The sequence below is a fragment of the Dreissena polymorpha genome, chromosome 4 (assembly GCF_020536995.1).
Source record: "Dreissena polymorpha isolate Duluth1 chromosome 4, UMN_Dpol_1.0, whole genome shotgun sequence".
In the NCBI taxonomy this organism is placed as follows: Eukaryota; Metazoa; Mollusca; class Bivalvia; order Myida; family Dreissenidae; genus Dreissena; species Dreissena polymorpha.
Window position 1 is genome coordinate 44,686,089 of NC_068358.1, and position 22,671 is coordinate 44,708,759.

The 22,671-nt window shown below is 30.1% G+C and overlaps 1 protein-coding gene across 8 annotated transcripts in view; it reads right to left on the minus strand.

Annotated features, from left to right (window-relative positions):
- Positions 1-2,149: 2,149 nt before the first annotated feature.
- Positions 2,150-22,671, minus strand: part of LOC127877726 (uncharacterized) — a 42,866-nt gene continuing 22,344 nt past the window's right edge. For 4 of the 8 annotated variants that reach the window (XM_052423904.1, XM_052423905.1, XM_052423896.1 and 1 more), the window contains exon 3: positions 2,150-3,403. In XM_052423904.1, coding sequence (XP_052279864.1) covers positions 2,351-3,277 — 927 coding nt within the window. In that variant the 5' untranslated portion in view covers positions 3,278-3,403 and the 3' untranslated portion in view covers positions 2,150-2,350. Of the gene's footprint in view, positions 3,404-5,187; positions 5,433-22,671 lie in introns of all 8 variants that reach the window. The other 4 variants (XM_052423902.1, XM_052423901.1, XM_052423899.1 and 1 more) reach the window with 2 other exon arrangements.

Here is a 22,671-nt window from a genome sequence, read left to right on the forward strand (position 1 = left end):
ATCGAGCTTTTCGAGGTGTCATTGAGTTAAATTTAATGCTACACACAAAATAATCAATATTTGTACAGTCCCAGAACTGGAAATAAAAAAAGGTCAAAAATTGCAAATTTGTAAAATTTGAACTTTGCGTCTGTTTGATCGTGAACTTTATTCAGATGCGAAACGTAAAAAAATAAACGACAAAATCATGCGAAATAGAAGCGAAACGCAAAAAATGTTTGCAATTTGCGTTTTACGATGCTATAAAAGCGATGTATCGAGCTTTTTGAACGTTTATTGAGTTGTATTCATTGCTACACACATCATAATGATATTTGTACAGTTCCAGACAGCAAATAAAACAGTTCAAAAATTGCAAATTTGTAAATTTGAACTTTGCTTCTTTTTGATGATAAACTTTATTCAGACACGAAACGAAATAAACAAACGACAAAAACATCCAAATTTCAAATTTTACAAATTTAAAATTTTTGCTTTAGGATGCTATCAGAGCAATGTATCGAGCTTTTCGAGGTGTCATTGAGTTAAATTTAATGCTACACACAAAATAATCAATATTTGTACAGTCCCAGAACTGGAAATTAAAAAAAGGTCAAAAATTGCAAAGTAGTAAAATTTGAACTTTGCGTCTGTTTGATCGTAAACTTTATTCAGATGCAAAACGTAAAAAAATAAACGACAAAAACATGCAAATTTCAAATTTTACAAATTTGCAATTTTTTTTGAGGATGCTATCAGACCAATGTATCGAGCTTTTCGAGCTGTCATTGAGTTGCATTCATTGCTACACACAAAATAATCATATTTGTACAGTCCCAGACATGGAAATAAAAATTTAAAAAATTGCAAATTTGTAAAATTTGAACTTTGCTTCTTTTTATTGGTAAACTTTATTCAGATGCGAAACGCAAAAAATGAACGACAAAAACATGCAAATTTTAAATTTTACAAATTTGTAATTTTTATTTTAGGATGCTATAAAGGGAATGAATGTATCGAGCTTTTCGAGCTGTCATTGAGTTACCTTCATTGCTACACACAAAATAATCACATTTGTACAGTCCCTGACATGCAAATAAAAAAAAGTTCAACAATTGCAAATTTGTAAAATTTGAACTTTACTCCTTTGTAATGGCCAAAACCATTCATTCTGATGCGAAAACACAAATAATAAGCGTCCAAATCATGGATATTATCATATTTGTACAGTCCTGGACATGCAAATTTAAAAAAGTTGAAAAATTGCAAATTTGTATAATTTGAACTTTGCTTCTTTTTGATGGTAAACTTTATTCAGAAGCATAACGCAAAAACTGTTTGCAATTTGCGTCTTACGATGCTATAAAAGCGATGTATCGAGCATTTCGAACGTTCATTGAGTTGTATTCATTGCTACACCCATCATAATGATATTTGTACAGTTCAAAACATGCAAATAAAACAGTTCAAAATTTGCAAATTTGTAAATTTGAACTTTGCTTCTTATTGATGATAAACTTTAATCAGATGCAAAACGCAAACAACAAACGACCAAAACATCCAAATTTTACAAATTTGCAATTTTTGCTTTAGGATGCTATCAGAGCAATGTATCGAGCTTTTCGAGGTGTCATTGAGTTGAATTTAATGCTACACACAAAATGAACCCCCATCCAAGCATTTTGTTCTGGATGGAGGGGCATTATTGGAGAATGGCCGGAGGCCGAAATATACAAGCATATCACTCTAGTGACCCGCAAAATAGTCGCACTTTAAAGGTCAAAAAATGACCTTACACCACGTGACCCAACATACATATAAGCTCGAGATCCACGTGCAAATCTCATAGTTTTAAAGAAATTTATGTTGGCTTCTTAGAAAAAACAACAAATAAACATATGCATATTACATTATAAGAAAAAAGCATATGTTAATCCTCATTTTAACTTAATATTGTGTAAGTATTGTTACACAAACTCCAAGGACTAGTAAATAATTTTCAATAAAACAGGGTGGGCGTAAGAGGGAGGGTGCTTGTATATTTCGGCCTCCGGCCATTCTCCAATAATGCCCCTCCATCCAGCACAAAATGCTTGGATGGGGGTTCATTATTTTCGATGGCCTACGGCTCTCATATACAAGCTTTTTTAAAGTGAAGACAACATAAATATAACCATGTACATTTAATTCACTTCAAATGCCACATACAGTCTATATTACTTTGCTTCATATACTCAAGCATCATCTGAACATAACAATATTGAAATGTTGAGCATTATTATGCAGAAAGAGATATAAATCAAAAAACAATTCTGCTTAAAAAACAAATCATAATATATAAACATATTGAATTTAATATGTTTAAATCTTATTACCGTGAATTCAATACACAATTCTGGTAGTTACTTTCAATATGATCGTTTTGCACATCTCTAAGATAAAAAACCTTGAAATTTTTGGCTGAAGACCAATTAGCGGTCTTGAGAATTTCAGACATTTTACACCCAGCCCTAGAAGCTGCAGATGATGAAGCTCCCCGATAAGAATGAGCTTTATATTTAACAATGTCTATTCCTGCTAACAAAAGTACATTCTTTAACCAACGAGCCAAAGTGCTTGAAGAGACTGCTTTATAATTTTTAAAAGAAACAAACAATTGAGAATCTTTTCTCAAAGACTGTGTACATTTCAAGTAATACTTCAATGTCAAAACTGGACATAACTCCTGTTCCTCGTATGAACATAATTTTATAACAAAATTTTGACCTGGTTTAGTGGTTTTCAACTGATCACCACAATCAAAAATTGCAACATCTTCCTTTATACACAAATGGTTAATATTCAAAGCCTTCAGAGACTGCGCTCTTGCTGCCGTACACAGAGCTACTAAAGACACAAGTTTAAATGTTACAAGTTTCAATGAAAGGGATTGTAATGGCATCCATTTTGCAATAACATTTAATACCTTTCCTACATCCCAAGTGAAAACATACCAAGGTTTTGGAGGGATCTCTCTATTAAGACCCTTCATAAATCTATTTAGTATATTAAAATTCAAAACAATGTTAGGATTTAAAATCTTGACCGTCTCTAAAATCACTGACTTATGACAACTTATAACACTATACGATTTTTTCAACTGTTTTAAATAAAGCAAATACGATATTATGTCACTTTCAAGCGGTTTAATGGAATTGCACATCCGGAGATTACACCACATATGCCATCGTGTCCATGCGGATGAGTACTGTTTTCTTGTTCCTGGCCGCCAGCTTTGAAAGACTGAGTCGATAGCCATTTGCGGAATGCCAAAATTCTGCAATTCTCTCCGGAGACAATCGCTCCAACCAACTGCAGATGTTTTTTCATTGGATGCAACTCGTTGTTGTGAGGAAGGGTAAGTAGGTCCTTGTGTCGAGGCAACCTGACAGGAATAGAAACAAGTGAGTCCAAAAACAATGGAAACCATGTCTGGTTAGGCCATAATGGACATATTAACAATGCTGCTTTAACCTGATCCTCCTTTATGTTATTCAACACCATGCCGAGTAAACGAAATGGCGGGAAGATATAGGGTTTCCATTTTGACCAATCTAAAGAGAAAGCATCAGTATATAAGGCTTCAGGATCTGGGGTCCATGATACATAGTTAGCCAATTGTTTATTTAATCGAGATGCAAAAACATCTATGTTTGGAATCATCAACTGTGAAAACAATCTTTCAGTCACTGATGTTTTTAATTTCCATTCAGAGGTATCTGAAAAAATTCTAGAAAAATAATCTGCCTGAATATTGCAGATGCCTGGCAAATGAAAAGCAGAAAGATATATATCTCTTTTAATGCACCGTTTCCATATCTTTTTCGTTAATTTGTCCATTTCTTCAGAATTCATACCACCCATATTATTAATATATGATATAGCTGTGGTACTGTCACTCTGTATGGCTACATGAATACATGTGTTATTGCAAAGCCAGGTCTTCAAAGCAAAGAAAATTGCAAGCAACTCCAAATAATTAATATGAAAAAATGATTCTTCGCTTGACCAACGCCCACCAGAAGCTTGCTTTGTGTCAATAAAAAATGAGCCATAACCTTCACATGAAGCATCCGTTTGTATAGTGAAAGATATACGGTCTGGTCTTATTTTCCTGCCATTTTTTGAACCAATGTTCATGACCCACCAATGGATTTGTTTTTGTGCTTTTTCATCCAGAGTCATAATTGACTCAAAATCTGTTGTAACTTTTAATGCCTGAACTTTACATCTTTCTAAAGTTCTATAATGGAGTGGTCCTTCTAATATTGCAAAAAATGTACTAATTATCAAGCCAATAAAGGACGCTAGATCTCTTATCTTTACCAGTTTCTTTGTCAATAAATGTTCGCCAAAACTTTTTACTTTACAAATTTTATTTTCAGGCAGAAAATCCATGAACAAGACCGAATCAATTATGTAACCAAAATAGGTTATTCTTTGAGTAGGAATTTTTACTGACTTTTCATCATTTATGAGAAATCCTAAAGATTCCAATTTTTTACTCATCATGTCCATGTTGGTTCTACATATTTCCTTTTCTCCATGCATATTGATACTATCATCAATATAGTATGAACATCTAATGTCCATTTTTCGGAAAAAGGCATACACTGGCTTTAATACCTTGGTAAAACAATAAGGAGCTGAGCTTAAACCAAAACAGAGACACACAAAATTATATAATTTATTCCTCCACTCAAATTTTAGATATTTAAAATATTGTTTGTCAATAGGTATTGACCAATATGCCTTTTTTAAATCCAAACTTGTGAAAAAATCAAGTGTTGTACTAATTCCAACACAAATGGAAATGTTTCTTGTTTAAATTTTTTAATAATGAACAAATTCATTTAGACTTCGTAAATTTATTATCGGTCGAAATTCTCCATTTGGTTTTGGAACAAGAAAAATATTTGAAATAAACTCATTACTTTCATGAACTGTTGGAGTAATAGCCCCATCCTTCAACATATTTTCAACTTCATTATCAATTAATATTTTTTCATAATCATTAAATGAAATTTTATTTGGAGGTTTCTTTTGATATGGAGGATTATCAAATACAATTCTGTATCCTTGTATGGTTTCAAGTACCCATTTATCTGATGTTATTGTCAACCATTCATTGTAACAAGCCTTTAATCTATCAGAATTGCTTTCAATTACCTTTATTTTGAAGACCTTGGCTAGTTTGGGGATTGAGGTGCAGCTGTGCTAGACTTCTTCTGTTTGAAGTCATGTCTATGGCCGAACTGCCCATACTCGGTCACTGCCGCCTGTCTGTTGGAGCCATATGTTCCACGACCATATGGGCGAGCCCTCCATCTTCCAGTGCCCCGTCGGCCCCTAATAGGACCAAGAGAAGTGGGTTTTATCATGGGATATTTCCCAACTCTAACGCTAGTTTCACACTTTTTCAGTTCTTTACTCACATCATCACCAAACAAGTAATTTGTAATAGGTGTATTGATATTGCAAATACTTGCATATTTTTGTTTAAGGAAAGGTCTCAACAAATACCTTCGCCGAACACTCATATTAAATTGGACTTGACCAAGCATTGTCAATGAATCTGCAATGAGTGTTTTTATTTCTTGAACTTTGCCAATATGTGGCTTTAAGAGTTTAGCCAATGTTAAAATGGGTATCATACCCGCAGTAACCAGATTCTGAGTATCCCGTAATAAACGGTCAGTGGTTTGAACCCTACGTTGACGTGCGAGATCACTGACCGCAGTGGGGCTCTCTGCGGGGACTTTCTAGTTATCTCGTATTCGTCATTCGACCCCGAATCACTCAAATTACTTGTATCAGATTTGGTATGAACTGAATTGTATTCACTGTGGTCAGAGAGAGACAAGACATCGTCTTGCTTACCACTTCTCTTGCGCCTTGACATCGTCAAGAAAAAATGTGGGCTTTAAAGAAAAGCCTACAAGTACAATTCAACACAAGTTGAATAATACGTACGTACTATATTATAGTAAATAAACAAAACAACACCATTAACAATTCGCGTTTGAATTTCAAAAAATTCAAGAGCATGCCACGTGGTCACTTACCAAACCAATGTTTAGCTTTGTTGAAGAACCTGCGACCGGGTTCGCTAAAATGACTATGAGATTTGCACGTGGATCTCGAGCTTATATGTATGTTGGGTCACGTGGTGTAAGGTCATTTTTTGACCTTTAAAGTGCGACTATTTTGCGGGTCACTAGAGTGATATGCTTGTATATGAGAGCCGTAGGCCATCGAAAATAATAATCATATTTGTACAGTCCCAGAACTGGAAATAAAAAAAAAGTTCAAAAATTGCAAATTTGTAAAAATTGAACTTGCCTTCTGTTTGATCGTAAACTTTGTTCAGATGCGAAACGCAAAAAAATAAACGAAAAAAACATGCAAATTTCAAATTTTACAAATTTGTAATTTTTTTTTGAGGATGCTATCAGACCAATGTATCGAGCTTTTCGAGCTGTCATTGTGTTGCATTCATTGCTACACACAATAAAATCATATTTGTACAGTCCCAGACATGGAAATAAAATTTTTAAAAAATGCAAATTTGTAAAATTTGAACTTTGCTTCTTTTTAATGGTAAACTTTATTCAGATGCGAAACGCAAAAAAATGAACGACAAAAACATGCAAATTTTAAATTTTACAAATTTGTAATTTTTTTGATGGTAAACTTTATTCAGATGCGAAACGCAAAAAAATAAACGACCAAAAAATGGAAATTTCAAATTTTACAAATTTGTATTTTTTGTTTTAGGATGCTATTAGAGGAATGTATCGAGTTTTTTGAGCTGTTATAAATGTATCGAGTTTTTTTAGTTGTTATAAGGGGAATGAATGTATCGAGCTTTTCGAGCTGTCATTGAGTTACATTCATTGCTAAACACAAAATAATTTGAACTTTGCTTCTTTTTTATGGTAAACTTTATTCAGAAGCGAAACGCAAAAAATGTTTGCAATTTGCGTTTTACGATGCTATAAAAGCGATGTATCGAGCTTTTCGAACGTTCATTGAGTTGTATTCATTGCTACACACATCATAATGATATTTGTACGGTTCCAGACATGCAAATAAAACAGTTAAAAAATTGCAAATTTGTAAATTTGAACTTTGCTTCTTTTTGATGATAAACTTTATTCAGACGCGAAACGCAATAAACAAACGACAAAAACATCCAAATTTCAAATTTTACAAATTTGCAATTTTTGCTTTAGGATGCTATCAGAGCAATGTATCGAGCTTTTCGAGGTGTCATTGAGTTAAATTTAATGCTACACACAAAATAATCAATATTTGTACAGTCCCAGAACTGGAAATAAAAAAAAGGTCAAAAATTGCAAATTTGTAAAATTTGAACTTTGCGTCTGTTTGATCGTAAACTTAATTCAGATGCGAAACGTAAAAAAATAAACGACAAAAACATGCAAATTTCATATTTTACAAATTTGCAATTTTTTTTTTAAAGGATGCTATCAGACCAATGTAGCGAGCTTTTCGAGCTGTCATCGAGATTTATTCATTGCTACACACAAAGTAATCATATTTGTACAGTCCCAGACATGGAAATAAAAATTTAAAAAATTGCAAATTTGTAAAATTTGAACTTTGCTTCTTTTTAATGGTAAACTTTATTCAGATGCGAAACGCAAAAAATGAACGACAAAAACATGCAAATTTTAAATTTTACAAATTTGTAATTTTTATTTTAGGATGCTATAAGGGGAATGAATGTATCGAGCTTTTCGAGCTGTCATTGAGTTACCTTCATTGCTACACACAAAATAATCACATTTGTACAGTCCCTGACATGCAAATAAAAAAAAGTTAAACAATTGCAAATTTGTAAAATTTTAACTTTACTCCTTTGTAATGGCCAAAACCATTCATTCTGATGCAAAAACACAAATAATAAGCGTCCAAATCATGGATATTATCATATTTGTACAGTCCCAGACATGCAAATTTAAAAAAGTTGAAAAATTGCAAATTTGTATAATTTGAACTTAGCTTCTTTTTGATGGTTAACTTTATTCAGAAGCGAAACGCAAAAACTGTTTGCAATTTGCGTTTTACGGTGCTATAAAAGCGATGTATCGAGCTTTTCGAACGTTCATTGAGTTGTATTCATTGCTACACGCATCATAATGATATTTGTACAGTTCCAAATATGCAAATAAAACAGTTAAAAAATTGCAAATTTGAAAATTTGAACTTTGCTTCTTTTTGATGATAAACTTTATTCAGACGCGAAACGCAAAAAAAACGACAAAAACATCCAAATTTCAAATTTTACAATTTTGCAATTTTTGCTTTAGGATGCGATCAGAGCAAAGAATCGAGCTTTTCGAGGTGTCATTGAGTTGAATTTAATGCTACACACAAAATAATCATATTTGTACAGTCCCAGACATGGAAATAAAAATTTTAAAAATTGCAAATTTGTAAAATTTGAACTTTGCTTCTTTTTAATGGTAAACTTTATTCAGATGCGAAACGCAAAAAAATGAACGACAAAAACATGCAAATTTTAAATTTTACAAATTTGTAATTTTTATTTAAAAAAGTTGAAAAATTGCAAATTTGTATAATTTGAACTTTGCTTCTTTTTGATGGTTAACTTTATTCAGAAGCGAAACGCAAAAATTGTTTGCAATTTGCGTTTTGCGATGCTATAAAAGCGATGTATCGAGCTTTTCGAACGTTCATTGAGTTGTATTCATTGCTACACCCATCATAATGATATTTGTACAGTTCCAAATATGCAAATAAAACAGTTAAAAAATTGCAAATTTGTAAATTTGAACTTTGCTTCTTTTTGATGATAAACTTTATTCAGACGCGAAACGCAAAAAAAAACGACAAAAACATCCAAATTTCAAATTTTACAATTTTGCAATTTTTGCTTTAGGATGCGATCAGAGCAAAGAATCGAGCTTTTCGAGGTGTCATTGAGTTGAATTTAATGCTACACACAAAATAATCATATTTGTACAGTCCCAGACATGGAAATAAAAATTTTAAAAATTGCAAATTTGTAAAATTTGAACTTTGCTTCTTTTTAATGGTAAACTTTATTCAGATGCGAAACGCAAAAAAATGAACGACAAAAACATGCAAATTTTAAATTTTACAAATTTGTAATTTTTATTTTAGGATGCTATAAGGGGAATGAATGTATCGAGCTTTTCGAGCTGTCATTGAGTTACCTTCATTGCTAAACACAAAATAATCATATTTGTACAGTCCTAGACATGCAAATTAAAAAACTTGAAAAATTGCAACTTTGTTAAAATTGAACTTTGCTCGTTTTTTTTATGGAAAACTTTATTCAGATGCGAAATGCAAAAAATAAATGTCAAAAACATGTAAATTAAAAATATTACAAATTTGCAACTTTTGTTTTAGGATGCTATCAGAGCAATGTATCGAGCTTTCCGAGCTGTCATTGAGTTGCATTCAATGCACACAAAATAATCATAATTGTACAGTACCAGACATAAAAAAAAAAGTTCAAAAATTGCAAATTAGAGAAATATGAACTTTGCTTCTTTTTGATGTTAAACTTTATTCAGATGCAAAAAAAACGCAAAAAAATAAACAACAAAAACATGCAAATTCCAAATATTACAAATTTGCAATTTTTTTTTAGGATGCTATAAGAGCAATGTATCGATCTTTTCGAGCTGTCATTGAGTTGCATTCATTGCACAGAATAATCATATTTGTACAGTTCCAGACATGCAAATAAAAAAAAGTTGAAAATTTGCCAATTTGTAATATTTGAACTTTGCTTCTTTTTGATGTTAAACTTTATTCAAAAACATGCAATTTTCAAATTAAACAGATTTGCAATTTTTGTTAAAGGATGCTATCAGAGCAATGTATCGAGCTTTTCGAGCTGTTATTGAGTTGCATTCAATGCTACACACAAAATAATCATATTTGTACAGTCCCAGACATGCAAATAAAAAAAGGTTCAAAAATTGCAAATTTGTAATATTTGAACTTTACTCTTTTGTTATGGCCAAAACCATTCATTCTGATGCGAAAACACAAATCATAAACGTCCAAAACATGGATATTATCATATTTGTACAGTCCCAGACATGCAAATTAAAAAAAGTTGAAAAATTGCACATTTGTAAAATATGAACTTAGTTCTTTTTGATGGTAAACTTTATTCAGAAACGAAACGCAAAAACTGTTTGCAATTTGCGTTTTACGATGCTATAAAAGCGATGTATCGAGCTTTTCAATGTTCATTGAGTTGTATTCATTGCTACACCCATCATAATGATATTTGTACAGTTCCAAACATGCAAATAAATCAGTTCAAAAATTGCAAAATTGTAAATTTTTTATTTTAGGATGCTATAAAGGGAATGAATGTATCGAACTTTTCGAGCTGTCATTGAGTTTCCTTCATTGCTAAACACAAAATAATCATATTTGTACAGTCCTAGACATGCAAATTAAAAAACGTGAAAAATTGCAACTTTGTTAAAATTTAACTTTGCTCGTTTTTTTTTATGGTAAACTTTATTCAGATGCGAAATGCAAAAAATAAATGTCAAAAACATGTAAATTTAAAATATTATAAATTTGCAATTTTTGTTTTAGGATGCTATCAGAGCAATATATCGAGCTTTCCGAGCTGTCATTGAGTTGCATTCAATGCTACACACAAAATAATCATATTTGTACAGTCCCAGACATACAAATAAAAAAGTTCAAAAATTGCAAATTAGAAAAATATGAACTTTGCTTCTTTTTGATGTTAAACTTTAATCAGATGCGAAACGCAAAAAATAAACAACAAAAACATGCAAATCCAAATATTACAAATTTGCAATTTTTGTTTTAGGATGCTATAAGAGCAATGTATCGATCTTTTCGAGCTGTCATTGAGTTGCATTCATTGCTACACACAAAATAATCATATTTGTACAGTTCCAGACATGCAAATAAAAAAAAGTTGAAAATTTGCCAATTTGTAATATTTGAACTTTTCTTCTTTTTGATGTTAAACTTTATTCAAAAACATGCAATTTTCAAATTAAACAGATTTGCAATTTTTGTTAAAGGATGCTATCAGAGCAATGTATCGAGAGCATTCAATGCTACACACAAAAAAATCATATATATTTCCCAGACATGCAAATAAAAAAAGGTTGAAAAATTGCAAATTTTTAAAATTTGAACTTGACTCCTTTTTTATGGCCAAAAGCCTTCATTCTGATGCGAAAACACAAATCATAAACGTCCAAAACATGGATATTATCATATTTGTACAGTCCCAGAAATTGCAAATTAAAAAAAGTTGAAAAATTGCAAATTTGTAAAATTTGAACTTTGCTTCAAAAAGAACACATTTACAAATTTGCAATTTTTCAACTTTTTTTAATGGTAAACTTTATTCAAAAGCGAAACGCAAAAAATGTTTGAAATTTATGTTATAAAAGCGATGTATCGAGCTTTTCGAACATTCATTGAGTTGTATTCATTGCTACACACACAATAACGATATGTGTACAGTTCCAAACATGCAAATAAAAAAGTTTAAAAATTGCAAATTTGTAAATTTGAACTTTGCTTATTTTTGATGATAAACTTTATTCAGATGCAAAACGCAAAAAACAACCGACAAAAACATCAAAATTTCAAATTTTACAAATTTGCAATTTTTGTTTTAGGATGCTATCAGAGCAATGTATCGAGCTATTTGAGCTGTCATTGAGTTGCATTCATTGCTACACACAAAATAATCATATTTGTACAGTCCCAGACATGCACATTAAAAAAAGTTCAAAAATTGCTTATTTGTAAAATTTGAACTTTGCTTCTGTTTGATCGTAAACTTTATTCAGATGCGAAATGTAAAAAATTAACGTCAAAAACATGCAAATTTCTAATTTTACAAATGTGCAATTTTTTTTTGAGGATGCTATCAGACCAATGTATAGAGCTTTTCGAGCTGTCATTGTGTTGCATTCATTGCTACACACAAAATAATCATATGTGTACAGTTTCAGACATGGAAATAAAAAACGTTCAAAAATTGCCAATTTGTAAAATTTGAACTTTGCTTCTTTTTGATGGTAAACTTTATTCAGATGCGAAACGCAAAAAATAAATGTCAAAAACATGCACATTTAAAATTTGACAAATTTGCAATTGTTGTTTTAGGATGCTATTAGAGGAATGTATCGAGTTTTTTTAGCTGTTATTGAGTTGCATTCATTGCTACACACAAAATAATCATATTTGTACATGCACATTAAAACAAGTTCAAAAATTGCTTATTTGTAAAATTTGAACTTTGCTTCTGTTTGATCGTAAACTTTATTCAGATGCGAAATGTAAAAAATGAACGTCAAAAACATTCAAATTTCAAATTTTACAAATTTGCATTTTTTGTTTTAGGATGCAATAAGAGCAATGTATCGAGTTTTTTGAGCTGTTATAAATGTATCGAGTTTTTTTAGCTGTTATAAGGGGAATGAATGTATCGCGCTTTTCGAGCTGTCATTGAGTTACATTCATTGCTAAACACAAAATAATCAAATTTGTACAGTCCCAGACATGCAAATTAAAAAAAGTTAAATAATTGCAAATTTGTAAAATTTGAACTTTGCTTCTTTTTTATGGTAAACTTTATTCAGATGCGAAACGCAAAAAATAAACGACAAAAACAGACAAATTTAAAATTTTACAAATTTGAAATTTTTGTTTTATAATGCTCTTATAAGAGCGATGTATCGAGCTTTTCGAGCTGTCATTGAGTTGTATTCATTGCTTCACACAAATCAATCATATTTGTAGAGTCCCAGACATGCAAATTAAAAAATGTTAAATAATTGCAAATTTGTAAAATTTGAACTTTGCTTCTTTTTGATGGTAAACTTTATTTAGAAAACTTTATTCAGATGCGAAATGCAAAAAATAAATGTCAAAAGCATGTAAATTAAAAATATTACAAATTTGCAATTTTTGTTTTAGGATGCTATCAGAGCAATTTATCGAGCTTTCCGAGCTGTCATTGAGTTGCATTCAATGCACACAAAATAATCATAATTGTACAGTACCAGACATGAAAATAAAAAAGTTCAAAAATTGCAAATTAGAAAAATATGAACTTTGCTTCTTTTTGATGTTAAACTTTATTCAGATGCGAAACGCAAAAAATAAACAACAAAAACATGCAAATTCCAAATATTACAAATTTGCAATTTTTGTTTTAGGATGCTATAAGAGCAATGTATCGATCTTTTCGAGCTGTCATTGAGTTGCATTCATTGCACAGAATAATCATATTTGTACAGTTCCAGACATGCAAATAAAAAAAGTTGAAAATTTGCCAAATTGAAATCTTTGAACTTAGCTTCTTTTTGATGTTAAACTTTATTCAAAAACATGCAATTTTCAAATTAAACAGATTTGCAATTTTTGTTAAAGGATGCTATTAGAGCAATGTATCGAGCTTTTCGAGCTGTTATTGAGTTGCATTCAATGCTACACACGAAATAATCATATATATTTCCCAGACATGCAAATAAAAAAAGGTTGAAAAATTGCAAATTTTTAAAATTTGAACTTTACTCTTTTTTATGGCCAAAAGCCTTCATTCTGATGCGAAAACATAAACGTCCAAAACTTGGATATTATCATATTTGTACAGTCCCAGAAATTGCAAATTAAAAAAAGTTGAAAAATTGCAAATTTGTAAAATTTGAACTTTGCTTCAAAAAGAAGCAAAGTTCAAATTTTACAAATTTGCAATTTTCAAGTTTTTTTAATGGTAAACTTTATTTAAAAGCGAAACGCAAACAATGTTTGAAATTTTCGTTTTACGATGTTATAAAAGCGATGTATCGAGCTTTTCGAACATTCATTGAGTTGTATTCATTGCTACACACTACAATAACGATATGTGTACAGTTCCAAACATGCAAATAAAAAAGTTTAAAAATTGCAAATTTGTAAATTTGAACTTTGCTTCTTTTTGATGGTAAACTTTATTCAGATGCAAAACGCAAAAAAACAAACGACAAAAACATGGAAATTTCAAATTTTACAAATTTGTATTTTTTGTTTTAGGATGCTATTAGAGGAATGTATCGAGTTTTTTGAGCTGTTATAAATGTATCGAGTTTTTTGAGCTGTTATAAGGGGAATGAATGTATCGAGCTTTTCGAGCTGTCATTGAGTTACATTCATTGCTAAACACAAAATAATTTGAACTTTGCTTCTTTTTTATGGTAAACTTTATTCAGAAGCGAAACGCAAAAAATGTTTGCAATTTGCGTTTTACGATGCTATAAAAGCGATGTATCGAGCTTTTCGAACGTTCATTGAGTTGTATTCATTGCTACACACATCATAATGATATTTGTACAGTTCCAGACATGCAAATAAAACAGTTCAAAAATTGCAAATTTGTAAATTTGAACTTTGCTTCTTTTTGATGATAAACTTTATTCAGACGCGAAACGCAATAAACAAACGACAAAAACATCCAAATTTCAAATTTTACAAATTTGCAATTTTTGCTTTAGGATGCTATCAGAGCAATGTATCGAGCTTTTCGAGGTGTCATTGAGTTAAATTTAATGCTACACACACAATAATCAATATTTGTACAGTCCCAGAACTGGAAATAAAAAAAAGGTCAAAAATTGCAAATTTGTAAAATTTGAACTTTGCGTCTGTTTGATCGTAAACTTTATTCAGATGCGAAACGTAAAAAAATAAACGACAAAAACATGCAAATTTCATATTTTACAAATTTGCATTTTTTTTTTAAAGGATGCTATCAGACCAATGTATCGAGCTTTTCGAGCTGTCATTGAGATGTATTCATTGCTACACACACAAAGTGATCATATTTGTACAGTCCCAGACATGGAAATAAAAATTTAAAAAATTGCAAATTTGTAAAATTTGAACTTTGCTTCTTTTTAATGGTAAACTTTATTCAGATGCGAAACGCAAAAAAATGAACGACAAAAACATGCAAATTTTCAATTTTACAAATTTGTAATTTTTATTTTAGGATGCTATAAGGGGAATGAATGTATCGAGCTTTTCGAGCTGTCATTGAGTTACCTTCATTGCTTCACACAAAATAATCACATTTGTACAGTCCCTGACATGCAAATAAAAAAAAGTTAAACAATTGCAAATTTGTAAAATTTTAACTTTACTCCTTTGTAATGGCCAAAACCATTCATTCTGATGCAAAAACACAAATAATAAGCGTCCAAATCATGGATATTATCATATTTGTACAGTCCCAGACATGCAAATTTAAAAAAGTTGAAAAATTGCAAATTTGTATAATTTGAACTTTGCTTCTTTTTGATGGTTAACTTTATTCAGAAGCGAAACGCAAAAACTGTTTGCGATTTGCGTTTTACGATGCTATAAAAGCGATGTATCGAGCTTTTCGAACGTTCATTGAGTTGTATTCATTGCTACACCCATCATATTGATATTTGTACAGTTCCAAATATGCAAATAAAACAGTTAAAAAATTGCAAATTTGTAAATTTGAACCTTGCTTCTTTTTGATGATAAACTTTATTCAGACGCGAAACGCAAAAAAAACGACAAAAACATCCAAATTTCAAATTTTACAATTTTGCAATTTTTGCTTTAGGATGCGATCAGAGCAAAGAATCGAGCTTTTCGAGGTGTCATTGAGTTGAATTTAATGCTAAACACAAAATAATCATATTTGTACAGTCCCAGACATGGAAATAAAAATTTAAAAAATTGCAAATTTGTAAAATTTGAACTTTGCTTCTTTTTAATGGTAAACTTTATTCAGATGCGAAACGCAAAAAAATGAACGACAAAAACATGCAAATTTTACATTTTACAAATTTGTAATTTTTATTTTAGGATGCTATAAGGGGAATGAATGTATCGAGCTTTTCGAGCTGTCATTGAGTTACCTTCATTGCTAAACACAAAATAATCATATTTGTACAGTCCTAGACATGCAAATTAAAAAACTTGAAAAATTGCAACTTTGTTAAAATTGAACTTTGCTCGTTTTTTTATGGTAAACTTTATTCAGATGCGAAATGCAAAAAATAAATGTCAAAAACATGTAAATTAAAAATATTACAAATTTGCAACTTTTGTTTTAGGATGCTATCAGAGCAATGTATCGAGCTTTCCGAGCTGTCATTGAGTTGCATTCAATGCACACAAAATAATCATAATTGTACAGTACCAGACATGAAAATAAAAAAGTTCAAAAATTGCAAATTAGAAAAATATGAACTTTGCTTCTTTTTTATGTTAAACTTTATTCAGATGCAAAAAAACGCAAAAAAATAAACAACAAAAACATGCAAATTCCAAATATTACAAATTTGCAATTTTTTTTTAGGATGCTATAAGAGCAATGTATCGATCTTTTCGAGCTGTCATTGAGTTGCATTCATTGCACAGAATAATCATATTTGTACAGTTCCAGAGATGCAAATAAAAAAAAGTTGAAAATTTGCTAATTTGTAATATTTGAACTTTGCTTCTTTTTGATGTTAAACTTTATTCAAAAACATGCAATTTTCAAATTAAACAGATTTGCAATTTTTGTTATAGGATGCTATCAGAGCAATGTATCGAGCTTTTCGAGCTGTTATTGAGTTGCATTCAATGCTACACACAAAATAATCATATATATTTCCCAGACATGCAAATAAAAAAAGGTTGAAAAATTGCAAATTTTTAAAATTTGAACTTGACTCCTTTTTTATGGCCAAAAGCCTTCATTCTGATGCGAAAACACAAATCATAAACGTCCAAAACATGGATATTATCATATTTGTACAGTCCCAGAAATTGCAAATTAAAAAAAGTTGAAAAATTGCAAATTTGTAAAATTTGAACTTTGCTTCAAAAAGAACACATTTACAAATTTGCAATTTTTCAACTTTTTTTAATGGTAAACTTTATTCAAAAGCGAAACGCAAAAAATGTTTGAAATGTTCGTTTTACGATGTTATAAAAGCGATGTATCGAGCTTTTCGAACATTCATTGAGTTGTATTCATTGCTACACACACAATAACGATATGTGTACATTTCCAAACATGCAAATAAAAAAGTTCAAAAATTGCAAATTTGTAAATTTGAACTTTGCTTATTTTTGATGATAAACTTTATTCAGATGCAAAACGCAAAAAACAAACGACAAAAACATCAAAATTTCAAATTTTACAAATTTGCAATTTTTGTTTTAGGATGCTATCAGAGCAATGTATCGAGCTATTTGAGCTGTCATTGAGTTGCATTCATTGCTACACACAAAATAATCATACATGTTTGTGTATTTGTACAGTCCCAGACATGCACAATAAAAAACAGTTAAAAAATTGCTTATTTGTAAAATTTGAACTTTGCTTCTGTTTGATCGTAAACTTTATTCAGATGCGAAACGTAAAAAATAAACGTCAAAAACATGCAAATTTCTAATTTTACAAATGTGCAATTTTTGTTATAGGATGCAATAAGAGCAATGTATCGAGCTTTTCGATCTGTCATTGAGTTGCATTCATTGCTACACACAAAATAATCATATTTGTACAGTCCCAGACATGCACATTAAAAAAAGTTCAAAAATTGCTTATTTGTAAAATTTGAACTTTGCTTCTGTTTGATCGTAAACTTTATTCAGATGCGAAATGTAGAAAATGAACGTCAGAAACATTCAAATTTCAAATTTTACAAATTTGCATTTCTTGTTTTAGGATGCAATAAGAGCAATGTATCGAGTTTTGGAGCTGTTATAAATGTATCGAGTTTTTTGAGCTGTTATTAGGGGAATGAATGTATCGCGCTTTTCGATCTGTTATTGAGTTACATTCATTGCTACACACAAAATAATCATATGTGTACAGTTTCAGACATGGAAATAAAAAACGTTCAAAAATTGCCAATTTGTAAAATTTGAACTTTGCTTCTTTTTGATGGTAAACTTAATTCAGATGCGAAACGCAAAAAATAAATGTCAAAAACATGCACATTTAAAATTTTACAAATTTGTAATTTTTGTTTTAGGATGCTATTAGAGGAATGAATCGAGTTTTTTAGCTGTTATTGAGTTGCATTCATTGCTACACACAAAATAATCATATTTGTACAGTTCCAGACATGGAAATAAAAAACGTTCAAAAATTGCCAATTTGTAAAATTTGAACTTTGCTTCTTTTTGATGGTAAACTTTATTCAGATGCGAAACGCAAAAAATAAACGACCAAAACATGCAAATTTCAAATTTTACAAATTTGTATTTTTTGTTTTAGGATGCTATTAGAGGAATGTATCGAGTTTTTTGAGCTGTTATAAATGTATCGAGTTTTTTGAGCTGTTATAAGGGGAATGAATGTATCGAGCTTTTCGAGCTGTCATTGAGTTATATTCATTGCTAAACACAAAATAATCATATTTGTACAGTCCCAGACATGCAAATTAAAAAAAGTTCAATAATTGCAAATTTGTAAAATTTGAACTTTGCTTCTTTTTGATGGTAAACTTTATTCAGATGCGAAACGCAAAAAATAAACGACAAATTTAAAATTTTACAAATTTGAAATTTTTGTTTTAAAATGCTCTTATGAGAGCGATGTATCGAGCTTTTCGAGCTGTCATTGAGTTGTATTCATTGCTTCACACAAATCAATCATATTTGTAGAGTCACAGACATGCAAATTAAAAAAATGTTAAATAATTGCAAATTTGTAAAATTTGAACTTAGCTTCTTTTTGATGGTAAACTTTATTTACATGCGAAACGCAAAAATAAACGTCAAAAACATGCAATTTTCAAATTTTACAAATTTGCAATTTTTGTTTTTGGATATTATAAGAGCAATGTATCGAGATTTTCGATCTGTCATTGAGTTGTATTCATTGCTACACACAAAATAATCACATTTGTACAGTCCCTGACATGCAAATAAAAAATAGTTCAACAATTGCAAATTTGTAAAATTTGAACTTTACTCCTTTGTAATGGCCAAAACCCTTCATTCTGATGCGAAAACACAAATAATAAGCGTCCAAAACATGGATATTATCATATTTGTACAGTCCTAGACATGGAAATTTAAAAAAGTTGAAAAATTGCAAATTTGTATAATTTGAACTTTGCTTCTTTTTGATGGTAAACTTTATTCAGAAGCGAAACGCAAAAAATGTTTGCAATTTGCGTTTTACGATGCTATAAAAGCGATGTATCGAGCTTTTCGAACGTTCATTGAGTTGTATTCATTGCTACACACATCATAATGATATTTGTACAGTTCCAGACAGCAAATAAAACAGTTCAAAAATTGCAAATTTGTAAATTTGAACTTTGCTTCTTTTTGATGATAAACTTTATTCAGACGCGAAACGCAATAAACAAACGACAAAAACATCCAAATTTCAAATTTTACAAATTTGCAATTTTTCCTTTAGGATGCTATCAGAGCAATGTATCGAGCTTTTCGAGGTGTCATTGAGTTAAATTTAATGCTACACACAAAATAATCAATATTTGTACAGTCCCAGAACTGGAAATAAAAAAAGGTCAAAAATTGCAAATTTGTAAAATTTGAACTTTGCGTCTGTTTGATCGTAAACTTTATTTAGATGCGAAACGTAAAAAAATAAACGACAAAATCATGCGAAATAGAAGCGAAACGCAAAAAATGTTTGCAATTTGCGTTTTACGATGCTATAAAAGCGATGTATCGAGCTTTTTGAACGTTCATTGAGTTGTATTCATTGCTACACACATCATAATGATATTTGTACAGTTCCAGACAGCAAATAAAACAGTTCAAAAATTGCAAATTTGTAAATTTGAACTTTGCTTCTTTTTGATGATAAACTTTATTCAGACACGAAACGAAATAAACAAACGACAAAAACATCCAAATTTCAAATTTTACAAATTTGCAATTTTTGCTTTAGGATGCTATCAGAGCAATGTATCGAGCTTTTCGAGGTGTCATTGAGTTGAATTTAATGCTACACACAAAATAATCATATTTGTACAGTCGCAGAACTGGAAATAAAAAAAAGTTCAAAAATTGCAAATTTGTAAAAATTGAACTTGCCTTCTGTTTGATCGTAAACTTTATTCAGATGCGAAACGCAAAAAATAAACGAAAAAAACATGCAAATTTCAAATTTTACAAATTTGTAATTTTTTTTTGAGGATGCTATCAGACCAATGTATCGAGCTTTTCGAGCTGTCATTGTGTTGCATTCATTGCTACACACAAAAAAATCATATTTGTACAGTCCCAGACATGGAAATAAAATTTTTAAAAAATGCAAATTTGTAAAATTTGAACTTTGCTTCTTTTTAATGGTAAACTTTATTCAAATGCGAAACGCAAAAAAATGAACGACAAAAACATGCAAATTTTAAATTTTACAAATTTGTAATTTTTATTTTAGGATGCTATAAGGGGAATGAATGTATCGAGCTTTTCGAGCTGTCATTGAGTTACCTTCATTGCTAAACACAAAATAGTCATATTTGTACAGTCCTAGACATGCAAATTAAAAAACTTGAAAAATTGCAACTTTGTTAAAATTTAACTTTGCTCGTTTTTTTTTTATGGTAAACTTTATTCAGATGCGAAATGCAAAAAATAAATGTCAAAAACATGTAAATTTAAATATTATAAATTTGCAATTTTTGTTTTAGGATGCTATCAGAGCAATGTATCGAGCTTTCCGAGCTGTCATTGAGTTGCATTCAATGCTACACACAAAATAATCATATTTGTACAGTCCAGACATGAAAATAAAAAAGTTCAAAAATTGCAAATTAGAAAAATATGAACTTTGCTTCTTTTTGATGTTAAACTTTATTCAGATGCGAAACGCAAAAAATAAACAACAAAAACATGCAAATCCAAATATTACAAATTTGCAATTTTTGTTTTAGGATGCTATAAGGGCAATGTATCGATCTTTTCGAGCTGTCATTGAGTTGCATTCATTGCTAAACACAAAATAATCATATTTGTACAGTTCCAGACATGCAAATAAAAAAAAGTTGAAAATTTGCCAATTTGTAATATTTATACTTTTCTTCTTTTTGATGTTAAACTTTATTCAAAAACATGCAATTTTCAAATTAAACAGATTTGCAATTTTTGTTATAGGATGCTATTAGAGCAATGTATCGAGCTTTTCGAGCTGTTATTGAGTTGCATTCAATGCTACACACGAAATAATCATATATATTTCCCAGACATGCAAATAAAAAAAGGTTGAACAATTGCAAATTTTTAAAATTTGAACTTTACTCTTTTTTATGGCCAAAAGCCTTCATTCTGATGCGAAAACATAAACGTCCAAAACTTGGATATTATCATATTTGTACAGTCCCAGAAATTGCAAATTAAAAAAAGTTGAAAAATTGCAAATTTGTAAAATTTGAACTTTGCTTCAAAAAGAAGCAAAGTTCAAATTTTACAAATTTGCAATTTTCAACTTTTTTTAATGGTAAACTTTATTTAAAAGCGGAACGCAAACAATGTTTGAAATTTTCGTTTTACGATGTTATAAAAGCGATGTATCGAGCTTTTCGAACATTCATTGAGTTGTATTCATTGCTACACACTACAATAACGATATGTGTACAGTTCAAAACATGCAAATAAAAAAGTTTAAAAATTGCAAATTTGTAAATTTGAACTTTGCTTCTTTTTGATGATAAACTTTATTCAGATGCAAAACGCAAAAAAACAAACGACAAAAACATCAAAATTTCAAATTTTACAAATTTGCAATTTTTGTTTTAGGATGCTATCAGAGCAATGTATCGAGCTATTTGAGCTATTATTGAGTTGCATTCATTGCTACACACAAAATTATCATATTTGTACAGTCCCAGACATGCACATTAAAAAAAGTTCAAAAATTGCTTATTTGTAAAATTTGAACTTTGCTTCTGTTTGATCGTAAACTTTATTCAGATGCGAAATGTAAAAAATGAACGTAAAAAACATGCAAATTTCAAATTTTACAAATTTGAAATTTATGTTTTAGGATGCAATAAGAGCAATGTATCGAGCTTTTCGATCTGTCATTGAGTTGCATTCATTGCTACACACAAAATAATCATATTTGTACAGTTTCAGACATGGAAATAAAAACGTTCAAAAATTGCCAATTTGTAAAATTTGAACTTTGCTTCTTTTTGATGGTAAACTTTATTCAGATGCGAAACGCAAAAAATAAACGACCAAAACATGGAAATTTCAAATTTTACAAATTTGTATTTTTTGTTTTAGGATGCTATTAGAGGAATGTATCGAGTTTTTTGAGCTGTTATAAATGTATCGAGTTTTTTGAGCTGTTATAAGGGGAATGAATGTATCGAGCTTTTCGAGCTGTCATTGAGTTACATTCATTGCTAAACACAAAATAATTTGAACTTTGCTTCTTTTTTATGGTAAACTTTATTCAGAAGCGAAACGCAAAAATGTTTGCAATTTGCGTTTTACGATGCTATAAAAGCGATGTATCGAGCTTTTCGAACGTTCATTGAGTTGTACTCATTGCTTCACACATCATAATGATATTTGTACAGTTCCAGACTTGCAAATAAAACA